This window comes from Gigantopelta aegis, chromosome 10 (genome assembly GCF_016097555.1).
Source record: "Gigantopelta aegis isolate Gae_Host chromosome 10, Gae_host_genome, whole genome shotgun sequence".
In the NCBI taxonomy this organism is placed as follows: Eukaryota; Metazoa; Mollusca; class Gastropoda; order Neomphalida; family Peltospiridae; genus Gigantopelta; species Gigantopelta aegis.
In genome coordinates, this window is record NC_054708.1 from 67,207,019 (window position 1) to 67,224,498 (window position 17,480).

At 34.7% G+C, this 17,480-nt stretch overlaps 1 protein-coding gene across 4 annotated transcripts in view; it reads left to right on the top strand.

The window, feature by feature from the left end:
* Positions 1–11,488, top strand: part of LOC121384215 (transient receptor potential cation channel subfamily V member 5-like) — a 30,155-nt gene extending 18,667 nt beyond the window's left edge. The window contains exons 11-16 of one of the 4 annotated variants that reach the window (XM_041514501.1): positions 709–860; positions 1,666–1,775; positions 2,245–2,390; positions 8,981–9,097; positions 9,738–9,869; positions 10,884–11,488. In XM_041514501.1, coding sequence (XP_041370435.1) covers positions 709–860; positions 1,666–1,775; positions 2,245–2,390; positions 8,981–9,097; positions 9,738–9,869; positions 10,884–10,931 — 705 coding nt within the window. In that variant the 3' untranslated portion in view covers positions 10,932–11,488. Of the gene's footprint in view, positions 1–708; positions 861–1,665; positions 1,776–2,244; positions 2,391–6,991; positions 7,141–8,980; positions 9,098–9,737; positions 9,870–10,883 lie in introns of those variants that run through there. The other 3 variants (XM_041514500.1, XR_005959358.1, XM_041514502.1) reach the window with 3 other exon arrangements.
* Positions 11,489–17,480: the final 5,992 nt, after the last annotated feature.

Here is a 17,480-nt window from a genome sequence, read left to right on the forward strand (position 1 = left end):
ATTGTTAGCAGGTACTGGCCTTGGTGGTGTCGTGGTTATGCCATCGAACATAAGGCTGGTAAGTACCGAGTTTGCAGGCTGGTAAGTACCGAGTTTGCAGGCTGGTAAGTACCCGAGTTTGCAGGCTGGTAAGTACCGAGTTTGCAGGCTGGTAAGTACCGAGTTTGCAGGCTGGTACCGGCTCCCACCCAGAGCAAGTTTTAATGACTCAATGGGTAGGTGTAAGACCCTCTTCTCTTTGACTAACAACTAACTCACTGTCCTGGACAGACATCTCAGATAGCTGAGGTGTGTGCCCAGGACAGCGTGCTTGAATCTTAATTGGATATAAGCATAAAAATACATTGAAATGAATGTTAGCAGGTCCAAAAACTATTTTAAAAGACTTTTTTTTCCACTTTCCATGTTTCTGTATAATATACAAACTCAAAAACACTCACTCAGTGCTGTTTGTTCTGTGAAAAATGCATATAAAAGATCCCTTGTTGCTGATGAAAAATATGTAGCCGGTTTCCTCTGAGGGTTATGTGTAGTGTTTGACATTCAATAACCAACGAGTAATTAATGTGTTCTAGTGTTATTGTTAAACAAAAACAAACTTTAACTTTCCAACAAACTCTTTTTGTGATTATCGAAAAAAAAGTAAGACTTCTACATTTTATTTCATTATTTACCATTTGCATAACTAGTCTTTCTGTTCTATTGCAGAAAGGTGCCCCAGCCAAAGCCTTGTTTCTTATATCCTGTGTGCTAGTTGTCATGATGCTGCCCGGCCGAGCATTTTGTTTTCATGATTATGAAGATATCGTTGGTGTTCTCGCAATACTGTGTACTGCTCCATACTTCCTTTTCTTCTGCAGGTATGGTATTAGAAAATCCAAGTAGTATTATATAAATTCAAATAATTTCAATATTCTTGACTCATAAGGCTGTCGTATTATACTTGTGTTAATCCTACATTTTAGCATGGAATTATGAGACACTATTCCATGTTGTATGTGCGGTCTATCTTTGGAAAAGTGTGCATGAAAGATATCTTGTAGTTTATTGATAGTAATAATGTGTGTAGCAAAAGTAAGTTTCCTTTCTCACTTACCTCTCGTTCCAACCAATGCACCACAACTGGTCAAAGGCTGTGGTATGTGCTTTCCTGTCTGCTGCATTAGGAAAAATGTACCGGGTTTCCTCTGATGACTGTTAGAATGACCAAATGTTTGACATCCAGTAGCTGATGATTAATTAATCAATGTGCTCTAGTGGTGTCGTTAAACAAAACAGACAAATTCTCACTTGTCATCTGTTAAGACACCAAATGCTGTTAAACAATCATGTGTTTCCTGTTCTATGTTTAGTTTTATTAGTTATCAGAAATAAATGGATGTCAGTTTGAAATTCATACATGGTTTCATCAGTATTGTTCCTCCCTGTGCCATTAACCACACCTCAGCTTCTATAGCAATTAAAATATATATTTTTTTTTTCTGTGGCAGTAGTTATCCTCAAAGCCAATTAATAATTTTAAAAAATAATCAGTTGACCAATAACTTGTCATAAATAGTACTTACAACATTCACATTTATAGATAGTATATTAAATATGTTACAACAATGACTTTATGAAGTTGCTTGTTTCCTATGACTTGTATTTGCCGTGGTCATGTTTCAGAGGGTTTGCTATAGTGGGACCTTTTGTGGTGATGATCTACAACATGATACGTGGTGACCTGCTGCGATTCTTCATCATTTACGCCATCTTCGTCATTGGTTTCTCACAAGGTCAGTTTAGTCTTTTGGAATGGAACACAACCAGTTGTATTTTAGTAAAACCATGACCGAATTTGAAACTAGCTGTGGTTTTGTAGTGCATGATATTGTCAGAGGCCACAAAGTTCATTAGGGTCGTTTTTGACATCCGAAGAACAACGTAATGTATCTATCAATTAACTACTCTCAAATTCTAAAACGATTTTCAGAAATGCCAATTCATGTTTTATTTTCATTTTGTCTTAATATTCATAGTAAAATGCTATTTTAATATTTCAGAGCTGCATAGGTTTTGTTTTTTAAATTATTATTTTTATATATTTTTGTGATATTATTTTATTGAAATTTTCCATTCCATTAAAAAATGTCAGGCAGGAAGCTGCAATGATATGATGAGCTAGTTAGTATTCATTAAACATTTATGAAATGTATTGGTTAAAAAACAAACTCTTAATGGATTGATTTTGTATTTCTTTTCCAGCCATGTACATTGTTTTCAGAGACACCGAAAAATCTGCTTTTAAAAATCCAGGGGAGGCAATTATGAACATGTTTGTTATGTCACTTGGCCAGTTTGCAGATTTCTATGACTCGTTTAGTGACACAAAACATCCTATAATGGGAAAAGTATGAAACTGCATGGTTTTGTTTTCAGTATTAATTCCTACATAACCTAAATGAATGTATTCTAACCCTGCACAACCCAAATGTGTTATTCATACAATATTAATTTTATTTTGGCAAATCCAGTGTCTCATTTATTTAAAATTTAAGATGAATTAGATAAATACTTTTGAAAGGTGTAAAGACATTAAAGAAAATTTAAAAAAAAAAAAAAAACCAACAAAACAAATTTTAATGTAAAATAACAGCGAAATATCTTGACATGCAAGATCTGCCAAATCTTGTGGAATTATTGTGTCTCTCCACAGTTTTCATGTTACTCACTGATGTCATAAAAGAATTTTGAATAAAACCATGAAGGAATGTTTTTTTAATTTTCATATTTTATCATTTGAAATAACAATTGGAATCTATTACTGATTCATCCCACCAAATAACCACCTGTCATGACTTTTTAAAATATATATATACATACCGGGTATATATATATATACAGTAGAATCTCGTTGGCTCGACCTTGGAAGGGTCGATCACACTGCAACGCTCAAACCAAAAACAAAGTCCCGAGTTTTTGTTTGTTAAACCCTTATATTAACTGATGATGGGTCAAACACGTCCAGGGTCGACTATAAGCCTTCGCTCGTACTAAATTATCGGTCCCGTCAGTGTTATTAGCTATATTTCCCTCGAACTGGTGATCCATCAAATATCAAATGGAAAAAAAGAAAGAAAGAAATGTTTTACTGAACGACGCACTCAACACATTTTATTTACGGTTAAATGGCGTCAGACATATGGTTATGATTTTGAGAGGAAACCCGCTGTCGCCACTACATGGGCTACTCTTTCCGATTAGCAGCAAGAGATCTTTTATTTGCGCTTCCCACAGACAGGATAGCACAAACCATGGCCTTTGTTGAACCAGTTATGGAGCACTGGTCGGTGCAAGTGGTTTACACCTACCCATTGAGCCTTGTGGAGCACTCATTCAGGGTTTGGAGTCTGTATCTGGATTAAAAATCACATGCCTTGACTGGGATCCGAACCCAGTACCTATTAGCCTGTAGATCGATGGCCTAACCACAACGCCACCGAGGCCGGTATCAAATGGAAAACCACCGAGAAGGACCAACAATTGCTGCGCTAACGCAGTTGGTTATTACAACCTTCGGATTAATTATTTAGGCAAAATGAGCTATAGATGAATCGGAGAATCGCAACAATAGCCATATAGTGTTATGGTACCTGTTCGATGAACCGTGATACCAATCAAACAATTAGCACACAAAATGGCCTCAGCGTGAAGTGTTACTCTGAACATGTCTACAAGACCAGTTTTAAATGAAACAATGGGCGAGTTACTTACCTGTCATCACTTCAGCAACCACACATTTACTTAATACCGACAAGGGCTTCTGCATCACAGTCGGAGTAATTTGTAATAAATTCTTTCACTCTGATATTTTGTTATACAACACCTTGATGAAATTCTTAAGTTTGCAGTTACCAAAATAATATGTATCTAATTTAACTTTCTAACTAATGTTAGGGAAATATCCGATGTTGACCGAATGGTTCGGTCGAACTACCCAATGGGTCGAACACTTTCTCAAGCACCGATGGGGTTCGAGCCAACAGGATTCAACTGTATATATATATATATATATATATATATATATATATATATATATATATATATATATATATATATATATATAGCTTTTATATATATATATACAGTCAAACCTGTCGTAAGTGGTCACATAAAGGAGTAGATAAAAGTGGCCACTTAAGACAGGTGACCACTGATTACAGGTTGCTACATTTGTTGTTTTTTTGTTTTAGCATCTGTAATGCTAATTAACGGATGTGTACTTCACAGTTTACTACTAATTAACTTTTGAGAAACTGCAACTGGAATGTATTAAATTAACCGTTCTCAACAAATTTATTTTCTCTTTCCATTTAATTATTTAATTTCTACTTCATGAGGTGTATTGTCATCGTAAGTGAATCTACAAATGTCAAGTGTAGTCTACTTAGAAGCAATTAGATGCATTCCATAGTCATACTTTCTTAATTGATACACAGTAGAGATGTCGGGACTGAATGGGTACTAGTATTCCTGAAGGTGTGAAGATTGGTTATTTGCTGCACCTTATCACTGTTGTTAAATATCCCTTTTATGTAATAGAAAACATTTACTTTGGCCGCTTAATACAGGTATTTTAGCGATTTGGGGTCCGATTTGGGGTGACCGCTAGCCGCATTAGACAGGTGACCACTTATTACAGGTGCATTTACGTTATAAATCGTTTGGAAGGGAAAAAAGTGACCGCTGAATACAGGTGACCACTAGGACAGGTTTGACTATATATATATATATATATATATATATATATATATATATATATATATATATATATATATATTAAGCTGTGCAAACAGTAATATCAAATGTTTGAATTATTGTTGTGTATTTTGTATAAAGAGTTATATTTAATTGTCATTTAATCATGACAATATTGCAACCACAACAGAATAAAAACATGATCTACCTATATATAATACACACTGGACCCTCTGTAAACCAGATTTTTCTCAAAACCAGACATTTTCCATAATTTAGTAACATAAAACAATACATATATAGAAGGCTGAGTACAAAAAAACATGCTAGTAGAAACAAACGGCAGAGTACAACAAATGCTATTGCATCAGTGCAAACACCTGAAAACAGGACACTTCTATAAAAAAAATCCCAGTATTTTTACTTGGTACCATGGATGTCCAGTTCAGAGACGTTTCACTGTATTTACATTTTTGCTAAATTAGTTTAAATGTTATACCCTCTTCCTCATGAGTTTGTTTTCAGCACTGCAGAATTATTAACCATTGTTGCTAAATCAAAAGTTCCATCACAGTTATGATTTGTTTGTTTTGTTTTGTTTTGTAGTGCCACATTGTTTTAATTAATTTTAAATCCTTCACCATTATCAGTTTTACCATTCACATTAAAAACATTTGTCGAAACTGAGTAATAATTTGTACAACTTTCATATCAGAATTTTTTTAATTCAGTGTTAATCCAGAAATACTGAAATTGAAAGAAAATTTTGGGGTTATGTACCACAATTACAACAAGTACATTTTTATTTTGCATGTGATAGCAAAAGAGGAAAAACATAATTAAATGGGTATTCTTGTGTTTGTATTACAGTTACTTTTGTAATAAAAGATATTCAGAGAAGCTGGGTTTATCGTGTGAAGTGCTATTTTAAGAAATATGTTATAAAACAATATTCAAGAAAGAAAACAGTTTGGCTCTACATTAATAATTATGTTAATGCACTTGATAAGTTGATCAGCATTCATGTTTTCACTGCTGGACTACATTGTTGCAGACATACACTTGTAACACTACGCCCCATGACAGGCTGATGAGAAATGAAGTTGGTATTCATTCATTGATTTCACCTTATTTTTTGTGTTTATATCCAATCGTGGTTCAATCATTTAGTCCTGGATACACACACCTCAGTTATCTGGGCTGTCTGTCCAGGACAGTGGGTTAATTTTTAGTGGTTAGCAGGGATCGAAATGGCCTGTGGCCAGGTCGGCAATATCCTGTTTGGACGACTTAAATATTAAAAAAATAATGGTGTTAGTCGTCCAAATAATATGTGGGTGATGTTCTTTTAATATTTGTATTCCACATTAAAATCATGCTCGTGGTTCTCTTACCATAATTTGCCAACATCCATTATTATTTATTGGGCCACCATATTTTTTGGTGAGTTTCGAGCCCTGGGTTAGTGAGAGAGATGTCGGTGTAGTGGTCTTACACCTACCCATTGAGTCGCTAAAATTTGCTCTGGGTGGAAGTCAGTACTGGGTGTGAACCCAGTACCTACCAGCCTTATATCCGATGGCTTAACCGTGACACCACCGAGGCCGGTAGTTGGTATTTTGTTAAATCATCATATTTCTAAATAGATTTCAGTAATGAGAATATCTGTCATCCTTTAGTGTGTGGAGTAGAAATATTTTTTTACCTCTATCTTCAGTTTTGACTTTCAAACTAAAGTACCCCCCCCCCCCCCCCCGCCACACACCCTCCATTAACCTACATACTATAAAATCTGCCTCCAAACATCTACTTATGAAAAATATTCTGCATAATGACATCCAAGAATAGCTGAACGCATACTGTATTCCAACTTGTTCACTGTTTATGAATTGTTAGTCTGCAGACACCATACAGTTTTTTGCAGTGAAATATTTAATGCTGATCAATGTTCAATGAAAAGTGATAATGGCATACAAAATTATGTGTAAATTTACGTCTTGGACTATATTTTTATAATCATTTTTGATTTAAGACCCAAAAGAATTGACAGACCAACCATATATAAAGGTAAAATTATTTGTTATAAAGGAGAGAAAAGTATTCATATATGGTTGGTAACTATATATGGACCTGAAACAATACAAAAACAATCACTCTTCATGGATTTTGTTTGTTTGAAAAGGATTTTTACATTTAAATTGTGACGGTTTTGTTTTCTTAGTCATGATTGCACAATTTAATCTTTTAATTTCAGCCATGTTTATACCTTTTCGTAAAATGGACAGTGTTTTTTCTGACCCCTTAGACTGCATTGTGGGAATGTTTTCGATGTCAGTGGGAGATTTTGATGATTTGTTTGCTGAATTTTTAAGGCTTCCTTCCCCATTCAAAGAAGTAGCACAAGTATGTACCAGCCTTACCCATTTTCCCATAGTCAAACCTACATAGATGCACTAACGAATACTGTAAATCATAAAATATTAGCAATCTTAAAATTTAGTGAAATCCAAACATATTAGCAATATAAAACTCAGTGAGGTTGTCATATCAGACACATTTACAAAAGTAAATAATAATAATAAAGTTATAGGATCAGCTGAAATATTTGACATTATGCAGGTTACAGCATACTTCAATTTAGTAAATGTGTATGCTTACTATTGTTGTTTGCTATCGTTTTGGTTTAATCAATAACATATAAGTGGTGTTGTTGTGTTCAGTCAATCACTGGCAAAAAATTCACACAAAACATTTTCAGAACAGTATTGTACGTGTCTTGAAATTTAATGTCATGAAAATTAGTGTCTTGTATGGCTTTGCTAATTTCATAAATTTTTATGCTGGCTAACATTTCCTGATTTACAGTACATGTATATTGATCAGATAAAAAGTCAAACTTTTGTCTATAAAGGCAAAATATGATAGAGATTGGATTTGTTTTCATGTGTACCGGTATGTAAAAATCCCCAAAACTATTGGTTGTATAACGTGAGCCATATTTGTTAGGTCTATGCTAACAGACCCAACAGTAGGTTCATTGTCCTAATAATTAAAATCCTTCCTAAGTTCTCGTATATTGTAACCAGTTGTGTAATTAAAAGTTGATCAGTTGGTATTAATCAAGGGTCGTGGATAAAATCTGTGAGCAGTGATGCATTTCCAACTGATTTCCAAAAGTATTTGACATACATTGCCATTTATAACAAGTTTGACTGTTTTAGATGCTTCTGGCCCCGTGTTTATAAACCTTAAAGTCTAGACTTTATTAAAGTCTAGACTTTAAGTTTTATAAGCATTGGCCGTGGTATTGTCACCATTGTGTTTACATTAGGAATTGTACATAGTTCATATTCATAATATATACTGATGGAAAGAAATAAGGGATTCCATAAATACACACATCAAATAGAGAGTGCAACCAAAACCATAATTCATAGTATCAGGAAACTGACCATGTTACTGGCAGCCATTCCCACAGAATTGGCATTCAGTCACACATTACATCTTTGGATTATATACAGATATTACTACAGTAGTAATTAATTAAAATTTGGTTTCATTTCAAAGTGTTTCCTTAATTCTTTTTATCAGTATATGATGGTAACAGTCAAACCTGATGATAATATCTTTATAATATAGTGATGTTCATGACATAAAATGTTTATTGCGCACTTTGTATTCCCAGGACTATTTTAGTGTTTAAATTATTTCATACAAATTATGCTTGAATATGGCAAAGTGTAGAGGATGTTGGTTATTGACATTTACTTAAAAACATCCACATTGATACAAGATAATTAAATTAATTTATTCTAAGTAAAGTCTTAGGCCCACTTTTCATTAATGTGAGTTTATCGATTCAATACGTATACACAGTACCTTCTCTATCTACACATTCGGTGCAGGCATTCAACACACTGGAAAAAAAAGTTGATTGATGAGCAGTTGTTTCATGTGCAAGTTTTTTAATGCAAAGTATTTACTAGAGGCTTAATAGTACCCTTCAACGGCGTCAAATATAGTAAATATAGTTTGTGTAGTAAACCACTTGCAAAAATAGAGATATGAAAAAACCATGTGGAAATATCCATGATAAATTGCGCATAGAATCATGTTAATAGGAGGCGGGCATTACAGGGAGTCTGTGCTTTTAATATATTTTAAGACATCGAGGCTGCAGTAGTTGGCTTATCATGATATTGGATTGTGTTGTCATAACGCCTGTTTGTTGTTGCTATAACAGATTGTGTTTGTGATCTACATGATCATGGTGACCCTCCTGTTGGTGAACATGTTGATAGCCATGATGGGGAACACATACCAGCTCGTTAATGAGAAGCAGAAAGAATGGTTTAGACAGGTTAGTTCTAGTTCTCAATCAGTTATTCCACTTGGCCCCTACTGATCACAGTTTTAGTAAAGTCTCCAAACTTTTAACTACATGCTATTTGTACAGTGAAACCTGTCTAAACCGGACCCTTGACAAACAGGAATCCTGTCAAAACTGGCCAGGTTTTAATGTCCTGAATTCTCTGAATTCTAAAATGGAACCCTCTAAACAGCAGACCCATCAGATATATCTGAACCATGTAAATATTTAAGTGTTTTTTGTTGTTTTATTAAATATTTATTTTTGTTTCGGATAGTATACGAGTATGACAGTGGTAAATATTTGCCCAAGGACACTGTTGCTGTGCTAATGTTACAGTGATATGTTTTTGCCTTTATGGACAATATTAGTGTGCTAATTTCTACTCTAATAATGTTTTTTTTTTAAATATGCACAGTATTTTTGTGTAAATGTTTCTTCATAGACAGTATTTGTATCAATGAGGTAACTTTTTCTTCATGGAAAATATTTGTGTGTTAATATTACAGTTGTATGTTTTTTCTTAGACAACATGTATTATTTAGTAAGTTTTTCTTTATATGGACAATATACGTGTGTTACCATTGTTAATTTTTGTTTATGAACAATAATAATTGAGTGCATGTTACAGTGGGCAAAGATCATCCTGGTGATTGAACAGAGCGTTACGACAGAGGAGCGGAAACAGCAGCTGATCAAGTACTCACAGCCAATAAACAATGATGAAAAGAACAGGGCGCTCAATATCCGCTGGCACCAGACGGTAATGTATTGTCCTCAGTTTCTCTCCACACATGATAGGAACAAACTTCCTACTGGCACCAGGCGGTAATGTATTGTCCTCAGTTTCTCTCCACACATGATGGGAATGAACTTCCTACTGGCACCAGATGGTAATGTATTGTCCTCAGTTTCTCTCCACACATGATGGGAACGAACTTCCAACTTCATAGTTAACTTCACATTACCATCAGTGAGGCAACACTCACATCTTTTGAGAACTTGAGTCCAAAATATTCACCAACTATAGATCACTAAATAGAGGATACTCCCAGAGTGTCTTGTGATATCATAATTTATCAGCACGAGTTGATAAAAGTATGAAATCCAAGGCTTGCCGAAGATTTTTATACTTTTATCAATGAGTACTGATAAATTATGATATCACAAGACATGAGGGGGGTATTCTTTTTATCATCAATTATTATTCTTTTCATTTGGGACAATTGTAAACTATGTTAATAATGTGGGTTGAATGTCACTATATTTGACAGTGGTAGACTCATTAACTAGTAGATCGAAAGTGCTTTGTACACAGTGATGTAACAAAAGAAGCGATATCTCCTAGGAGAATATCGCAGGAGATATCGCAAATTATAGTGCCAGCGATATCTCCTATGAAAGCCTTTAATAGATGATAAATGAAGATATGTGATCTGTAATAAGATTTGTTGATCTAGAAGATTTTATATTTAATTGATTTTTTCTTCATTCAAAATTGTTTATGATCCTCAGCACATTCTGACCATATCAAAGTGGGGGAGTCTTAATTTTATGGCTTTATTGTGACTTGTATAGTGGGTTATAACTTATATACAAGAATTATTATTATACTTATATAAATAATAATTTAATATATATATATATATATATATATATATTTGTATTGTTTCTTTATATTATTGGTAATAGCACAAATAGCCAATGATTGATTACAGTTCATTAATTTACATTTCTTAGGTTAGTGAAACTTCAATAGTTGTGGTTTTCTTTACAGGAAGCGGAAAAAGAGAAGTTAAGGCTGCTCAGGGAAAGCAAAGAATAGCTGTTATAGTGGAGACAAAGTCAGCTGTGTCCTTGCATTTAGCCCAGAACGGGCATTTGTATTAGATGACTAGAAATGTGTCTGCTTTCATAAGTTCTAGTGACACAGCATTACCTAATGTGTTGAAAAGAAACATGTTCTGCTGCGTTAGTATTTAAAACCTGGTCGAGTGAACAATCAAACAGTTTTACAGTTTGGTTGACATTACCAAGAACGAAAAAAAGAAAGGAATAGAAAGGAATGATTTTAGTCCATTTCTCCTGATATCTTTATCCATCTTGTTATTTTATCTGCAGAGTGGCTTGAAAGAATATTAATATTAGCTACTCAATCACTTTTGTATGAACATTTATGAAGAAGTCATTCCAACACTAATTCCAGTGACATAATTTTGTGAAGAAAAATAATCAGGGTAAATGCCATGTGACCAGATTACTAATTATATTATTTTTAATTCATCTTCAGTCCAGGGTGGGATTTAGCTCTGTCAGAGCCCCAATGTGCTTGCATCGCAGGATCGAACCACCTTGGTGGATCCATTCAACTGATAGGGTATTTCTTATTCCAACCAATGCACCACAACTGGTCAAAAGCTGTGGCATGTGCTGTCCTGTCTGTGGGAAGGTGCATATAAAAGACTCCTTGCTGCTAATGGAAAAATGAAGCGGGTTTTCTCTGATGACTACGTGTCAGAATTATCAAATGTTTGACATCCAATAGCTGATGATTAATTAATCAATGTGCTCTAGTGGTGTCGTTAAACAAAACAAACTATAACTTCATCTTCAGTCCAGACTTGCCAAATTGCTGTAAACCATTCCATTCTTAAATGTCAATCAAAAGTTCCTAGTCATTTTCCATTTTACTATACTTGAAGTTACTGTAAGAGCCAAGATATTTTGCGGCTGGACTGATGCACTGAAGTCTGATTGGAAGGGTGTTTAAAATGATTACAGAGATATGCTGTTGTTGTAGATACAGAACAAGATACTGCTTTCAGTGTCAACATATATATGTTGTTTAGCAGCTAGATGATTTTTTTTTTTTTTAGATTTAAAACCTAATTATTTACTACCTGACTTCCCAGCCTGATATAACTTAATACATAGCATCTTTGGTTTTGTTTTTATGTGACCTTGACGAAGTCGAAAGACGTGATATAGACATTATTTTTTCCATGACAACAGTGACATTTTGTCAAAATTAACAAATGTTTGAAATCCTGTAGCCAGTGTGTGCTAGTGGTGATGTTAAACAAAACTAACAACATTTGAGGGAACATAATAGGTTTTAGTTATATTTTTGTTATGCCCATCTCTGTACAGCTTGTGTTTTCTTTTACTTTGACTACTATGGGGTTTTTTTGGGGGGTGGTTTGTTTGTTTTTGTTGGGTTTGTTGTTGGGTTGGGGGGTTTTTGGGGGGTGGTAGTGCGGTCAATACACTGAATGTATTGTCAGTAGGAACACAGGTTAAAAAGGAAAAAAGAAAAAACTGTTATTTAACTACATCTCTACACACTTTAAACTGTGACTAGGCCTGCTATGGGTTAAATGTGGTTATTGCAAAAACTTTCACTGGAATTTCATTCCGTATTTGTTAAAAGGCCCCAATATTGCCATGTAACTCCATTCAGAATAAACGCTTTTGTACAGATTTTTTTAATATACACATGTATAATATATTGTCTTGCTTAATTTTTATATCAAAAGTCATTAGTATTATACATGTTTTATTTATTGTCAAAGATACTAGTATTTACCTTTTAAAAATATTTATATTGATTCAAACTGCTGAATAAAAATATTTTTTATTTTATTGTATCATATTACTGTGAATATATACCCGGTAGTTTATATTAAAATATGTATTGTTTGACTGTTTTGTTGTTTTTCCTCTTTACATACTTTTTTGACTTAAATGTTAATGAATGTGTTTCCAGCCAGTACTCATTATTCAAGTCCTCCACTCCAATTTTCAGAAGACACATTGTTCTTTCAAAATATGGATGGATTGATGATCTTGAAACCATACTAACTATGGTAGCCAATGTTAAAGGGATGCTCACGCAAGGCTTTTGGACTGGTATGCATATTCAACAATATATAATGCACATTATTTCTTAATATCAACAAGTATAATATTATATTTAATTAATAAAACTGTCAAATGTGACGGCTATTATATATAACGGGTGCAGCCATTTTGTACCATCCCAGTGAATACACACACTGGCAAGCCGGTGGTTACGTTATATTTAATGCGTCATGTCAGGAATTAGTCTTAGAACTGAAGAAACAAATGTACCTGATTTTTGCACAATGTTCTGTAATAATATCCATCCCAATAATCCAGCAACAAGTATATATTATTTTACAATAGAGAATAAACTACCATTGTCAAAGTGTCGAAATAACTATTATGTTTTGTCCATGCGATAACCTACGTACTGAAATGATAAACAGAGTGTTTTCTTAGTTAATTGGTCTATACCAGTACTTTCAGTGTCCTCCACCTGCGATTCCTGATTGGCAGGTGTATATTTGTAGGTAGACAAGCCATTAATTACCACAGTCTAGACACATAATTACCTACAGGCTGTATTTTTTTAACATCACTGGGTATTGGGATATACCTGCTATCCCTAAAATAATAATGGACATTATCAGCCATAATGCTTTGTTACTGTAAATTCTGTAAAACTTGATTAAGTACACTTTACTATCAAAAATCACAGAACTGACCAACTATGTAGTCACAAAGAAAAAAACATCACTTGGGTATCGTGAGTGGTCGTTTTTGCTCCAACATAGCATACCAATAGTCCTAATAATATACATTTTTTCTTTGGCTTTTTTAAGAGAAAAATATTACAACCCCATTTTATTCTCTTAATGCAAACTGAAATATATTTAGTTAAATAGTTTATTATATTATCAAGTCATTTATATTGTTTTACAAGTCGGGGTTGATGAAAGCGAAGCACCTTGTAAATGACTGCATACAGGAGTTGGTCGGAGCTGACGTAACTTCGCCCCAAGCTAGAATTTCCGACGCAACGAAAACAAAAGAAAATGGCTACCCCAGTTAGCAGGAATAATCACGTTTTTTTATTAGCTCTAAAATTACGCGTTTTTCATTTCTTAAAGTGTCAGTATGTGGTGATGGTCCGGGTATGCATCTTTTCAACACATTAAATGGACCAATAATTAACGGGGGGGGCACCGTAGCTCCTATGTGTGTTGAATTTGTCCACAGTAGGCCTACTGGTGCTGGCGTCAGTGGCAGATTGGATAAGCCATCGCTATTTTAAGTTGATAGGTCTACTCTAGGTGGCGTTCATTCAAAAACAGACAACGCAATTAAACGTTCAGCGAATAACATGCCAGCATAGAACTATTGAAATTTTTATATTCTCGAATTTAAAATACTATTTCATTATTATTAGGGCCTCCGCGAGTCAAAAATATTGGACTCGAGTACTCAAGGGTCAAACTCGATCCGGACCAGAGTACCCGACACTACATGTAGATGAGAATAAGACAAAGAAATAAAGTAAAATAGCATTATGCATCTTAATTCTAGCGCTGAACATTGATGCCAAATCATGCCATTGATAATACTGTAATCCACACATTCCACTTTTGTTTCCCTTCACGTCTCATAGCCCTATACTATAATGTAACCGGCGGTAAGCATAATAATAAAATTACATTAAAAAATATAATTAAATGAAAGTTCTCTTCCTGTAAACGGACTCGAGACCCTAATAGATATGTGTAGAATCGATTAATTTGAATTTGTGTATCATAAATGTCAAAAAAGAAGTAAAAGTGAAATGGCCAATATCTTGCAAATCGTTTTATAAAATAATAGGCGTAGGGAGAGGGGAGGATCACGTGCTTTGCCCACTCAAAACTGTTAAAAGTATCATAATTGTTTTTGACGATGTACGGTTGCAGAACTGCTGGAATCAAAATACTTTGTCAGCCATTGGCAAACGCGGATCCAGGATTTTTTAATTGAGGGGGCCCAAAACTCGTTGTTTATAAAAACAGAATTTTTAAAAGGTCCTTGACAGGTGAACGGAATAAGTTAGCATTTTTGTGTATTCTGTAATATACGTATATTATTTCACCAACAATAGGGGGACCTGGCCCCTTGGGGCCCCCATTTGAATCCGCGCCTGATTAGTATGCAATAGAAGTTGTATTCAACTATTCCAGTGACAACATCATTTGCGGAACGTTCTTTTTCCTGTCTTAAAACGTTGGCAAACCTATTTAAGATCCACAATGACCAAGAAACGTCGTAACAATGTCTTGTTTCTTCACTGCCAGAAAGCGGAGACTGACAGACACAATATAGGCTTAGATGCCATAGCACGGGAATGTTCTGGTAAAATTTTGAACAATTGCCCTTTTTTTCCCTTCTTTTTTCTTTTTTTTTGGGGGGGGGGGGTGAGGGTGGGGGAAACACATCGTAAACATATTAATACAACAGCAGTAGCAGACATGAACTATGTAAATGAGTTGGACAGTTTATTAATATTGCAGTGCGTTCAGATAGACAAGTTTTAAGGATATCCTTGGGGTGGCAGTCCTCCTGTCGACGATGCACCAGGTAATGATTAATGAAAAGAAATCATGACTACCAGAACATCTTTTCGACTCTGTTTTGTGCAGATATATAGTGTGGACTACGTTATACTATTTTGTCATTCAGATTTAACAAAGGTTTAAACTTAGTTCCATTACCTTCAGTATGTGATCATCTCTCTTTACAATGTTTTTTTCTCCCCCCCCCCCCCCCCAATATTTTCCTAAAAAATAATTCCCCCGATCCAATAACAAAAACAATTTATATTAAAAAAAAAGAAGTTCAATAATGCCAAAACAAATAATTTAATTTGTCAAAAGTCATACCTTTATTTATGTAATTAAAGAAGGTTATACAAATCTCCCTTGTGGCCGTCTGACCTTGTGTCTGTTAAGCGTTAAACATTATTACTCCACATATAATTATTACAAGTAATTATAATTGTTACAAGTAGCTAAATGTAGGATTCAGGTACCAGGAAATCGTGTCTTAAGGCCATCTAAATTTCAAAATGTCCGTGTGTGTGGGGAGGGGGGGGGGGGGGGAAAGAGAGTCACCTTGCAAGTTATATACAAAAACGGTCCCACCCCCAACTTTTGAAACGCTCCTACGCCTATGATTGTATTGATTTCAACTCACTTTCGCTAGGTTAGATATTATGTTCTGAAAGAAAAAAGTAAAGTTTGTTTTATTTCACAACTAGAGCACATTGATTTTTTATGTTATCATCGGCTATTGGACGTCAAACATATGGTCATTCTGACAGGTTTTTTTTAGAGGAAACCCGCTGTCGCCACATAGGCTACTCTTTTACGACAGGCAGCAAGGGATCTTTTATTCTAATTCAACACATTTGTAAGAATGAATCTGATTGGATCTCTACTAAAAATTTCAGGTGGTAAAATCACCGATATACCGGTCGCAAATTTTCTGGCAGAAATACGTCATAGGTTAAGCAAAGGGTTGTTTTGTAATAACGTCATAAAGACAGTTTCTGTAGCGTTCATATCACGTACAGAAATCGTTAAGTACTGAGAAGTTTTTATGTCAAAAATGAATATATTATTCTTTATTAGTCGTTATCTAATCACGAGAGCTGATTAAATATGTCAAATTACACATCTATGTTCGAGCCGCCAACTGTCCGACCACCCATCGCCTGTTAATGGGCTGCCTAATGACGTTTATATGCTTATTCTTACTAAAAATGTGACAATTTGCTATTTAAAATCAACCATTAAACAGTTTAATTAGAATAGGGATAACCCTACTGAGTTTTCCGATTTGCGGACGTATATCGGTGGTTTTACAGTCGCAAATTTACCGTTTTTTTTGGCTCTAACGCGTCGCCAATAAAATTAAATTTGCGACAGTAAAACCACCGATATACGTCCGCAAATCGAAAAAGACAGTAGGGTTATCACCTAATTTGCGCTTCCCACAGGCAGGATAGCACAAACCATGGCCTTTGTTGAAACAGTTATAGGTCACTGGTCGGTCCAAGTGGTTTACACCTACCCATTGAGCCTTGCGGAGCACTCACTCAGGGTTTGAAGTCGGTATCTGGATTAAAAATCCCATGCCTCGACTGGGATCCGAACCCAGTAGGCTACCTACCAGCCTGTAGACCGATGGCCTAACCACAACGCCACCGAGGCCGGTTGTTCTGAAAGAATACTTGTAAGATAAATTATATCAAACAACCTATGTAGTATTCCACTCGTGCTTGTGTGCTACTAATATTATTATTATATGCTAATTGCGAGAAAGACTACATTTTTGTCTGACGTCATCGTTGACGTCATTAACAACGATCCCTTTTTATGTATAGGATACAATAATTTCCAGTGGCAAATAAAAATATATAAAAAGTGATGTATAGAGGAGTCTTAAAAATTCTTGTGTGGCATTTTCGTTCCAACAAATGAAGATTATTTATTCTTGGCTGTGA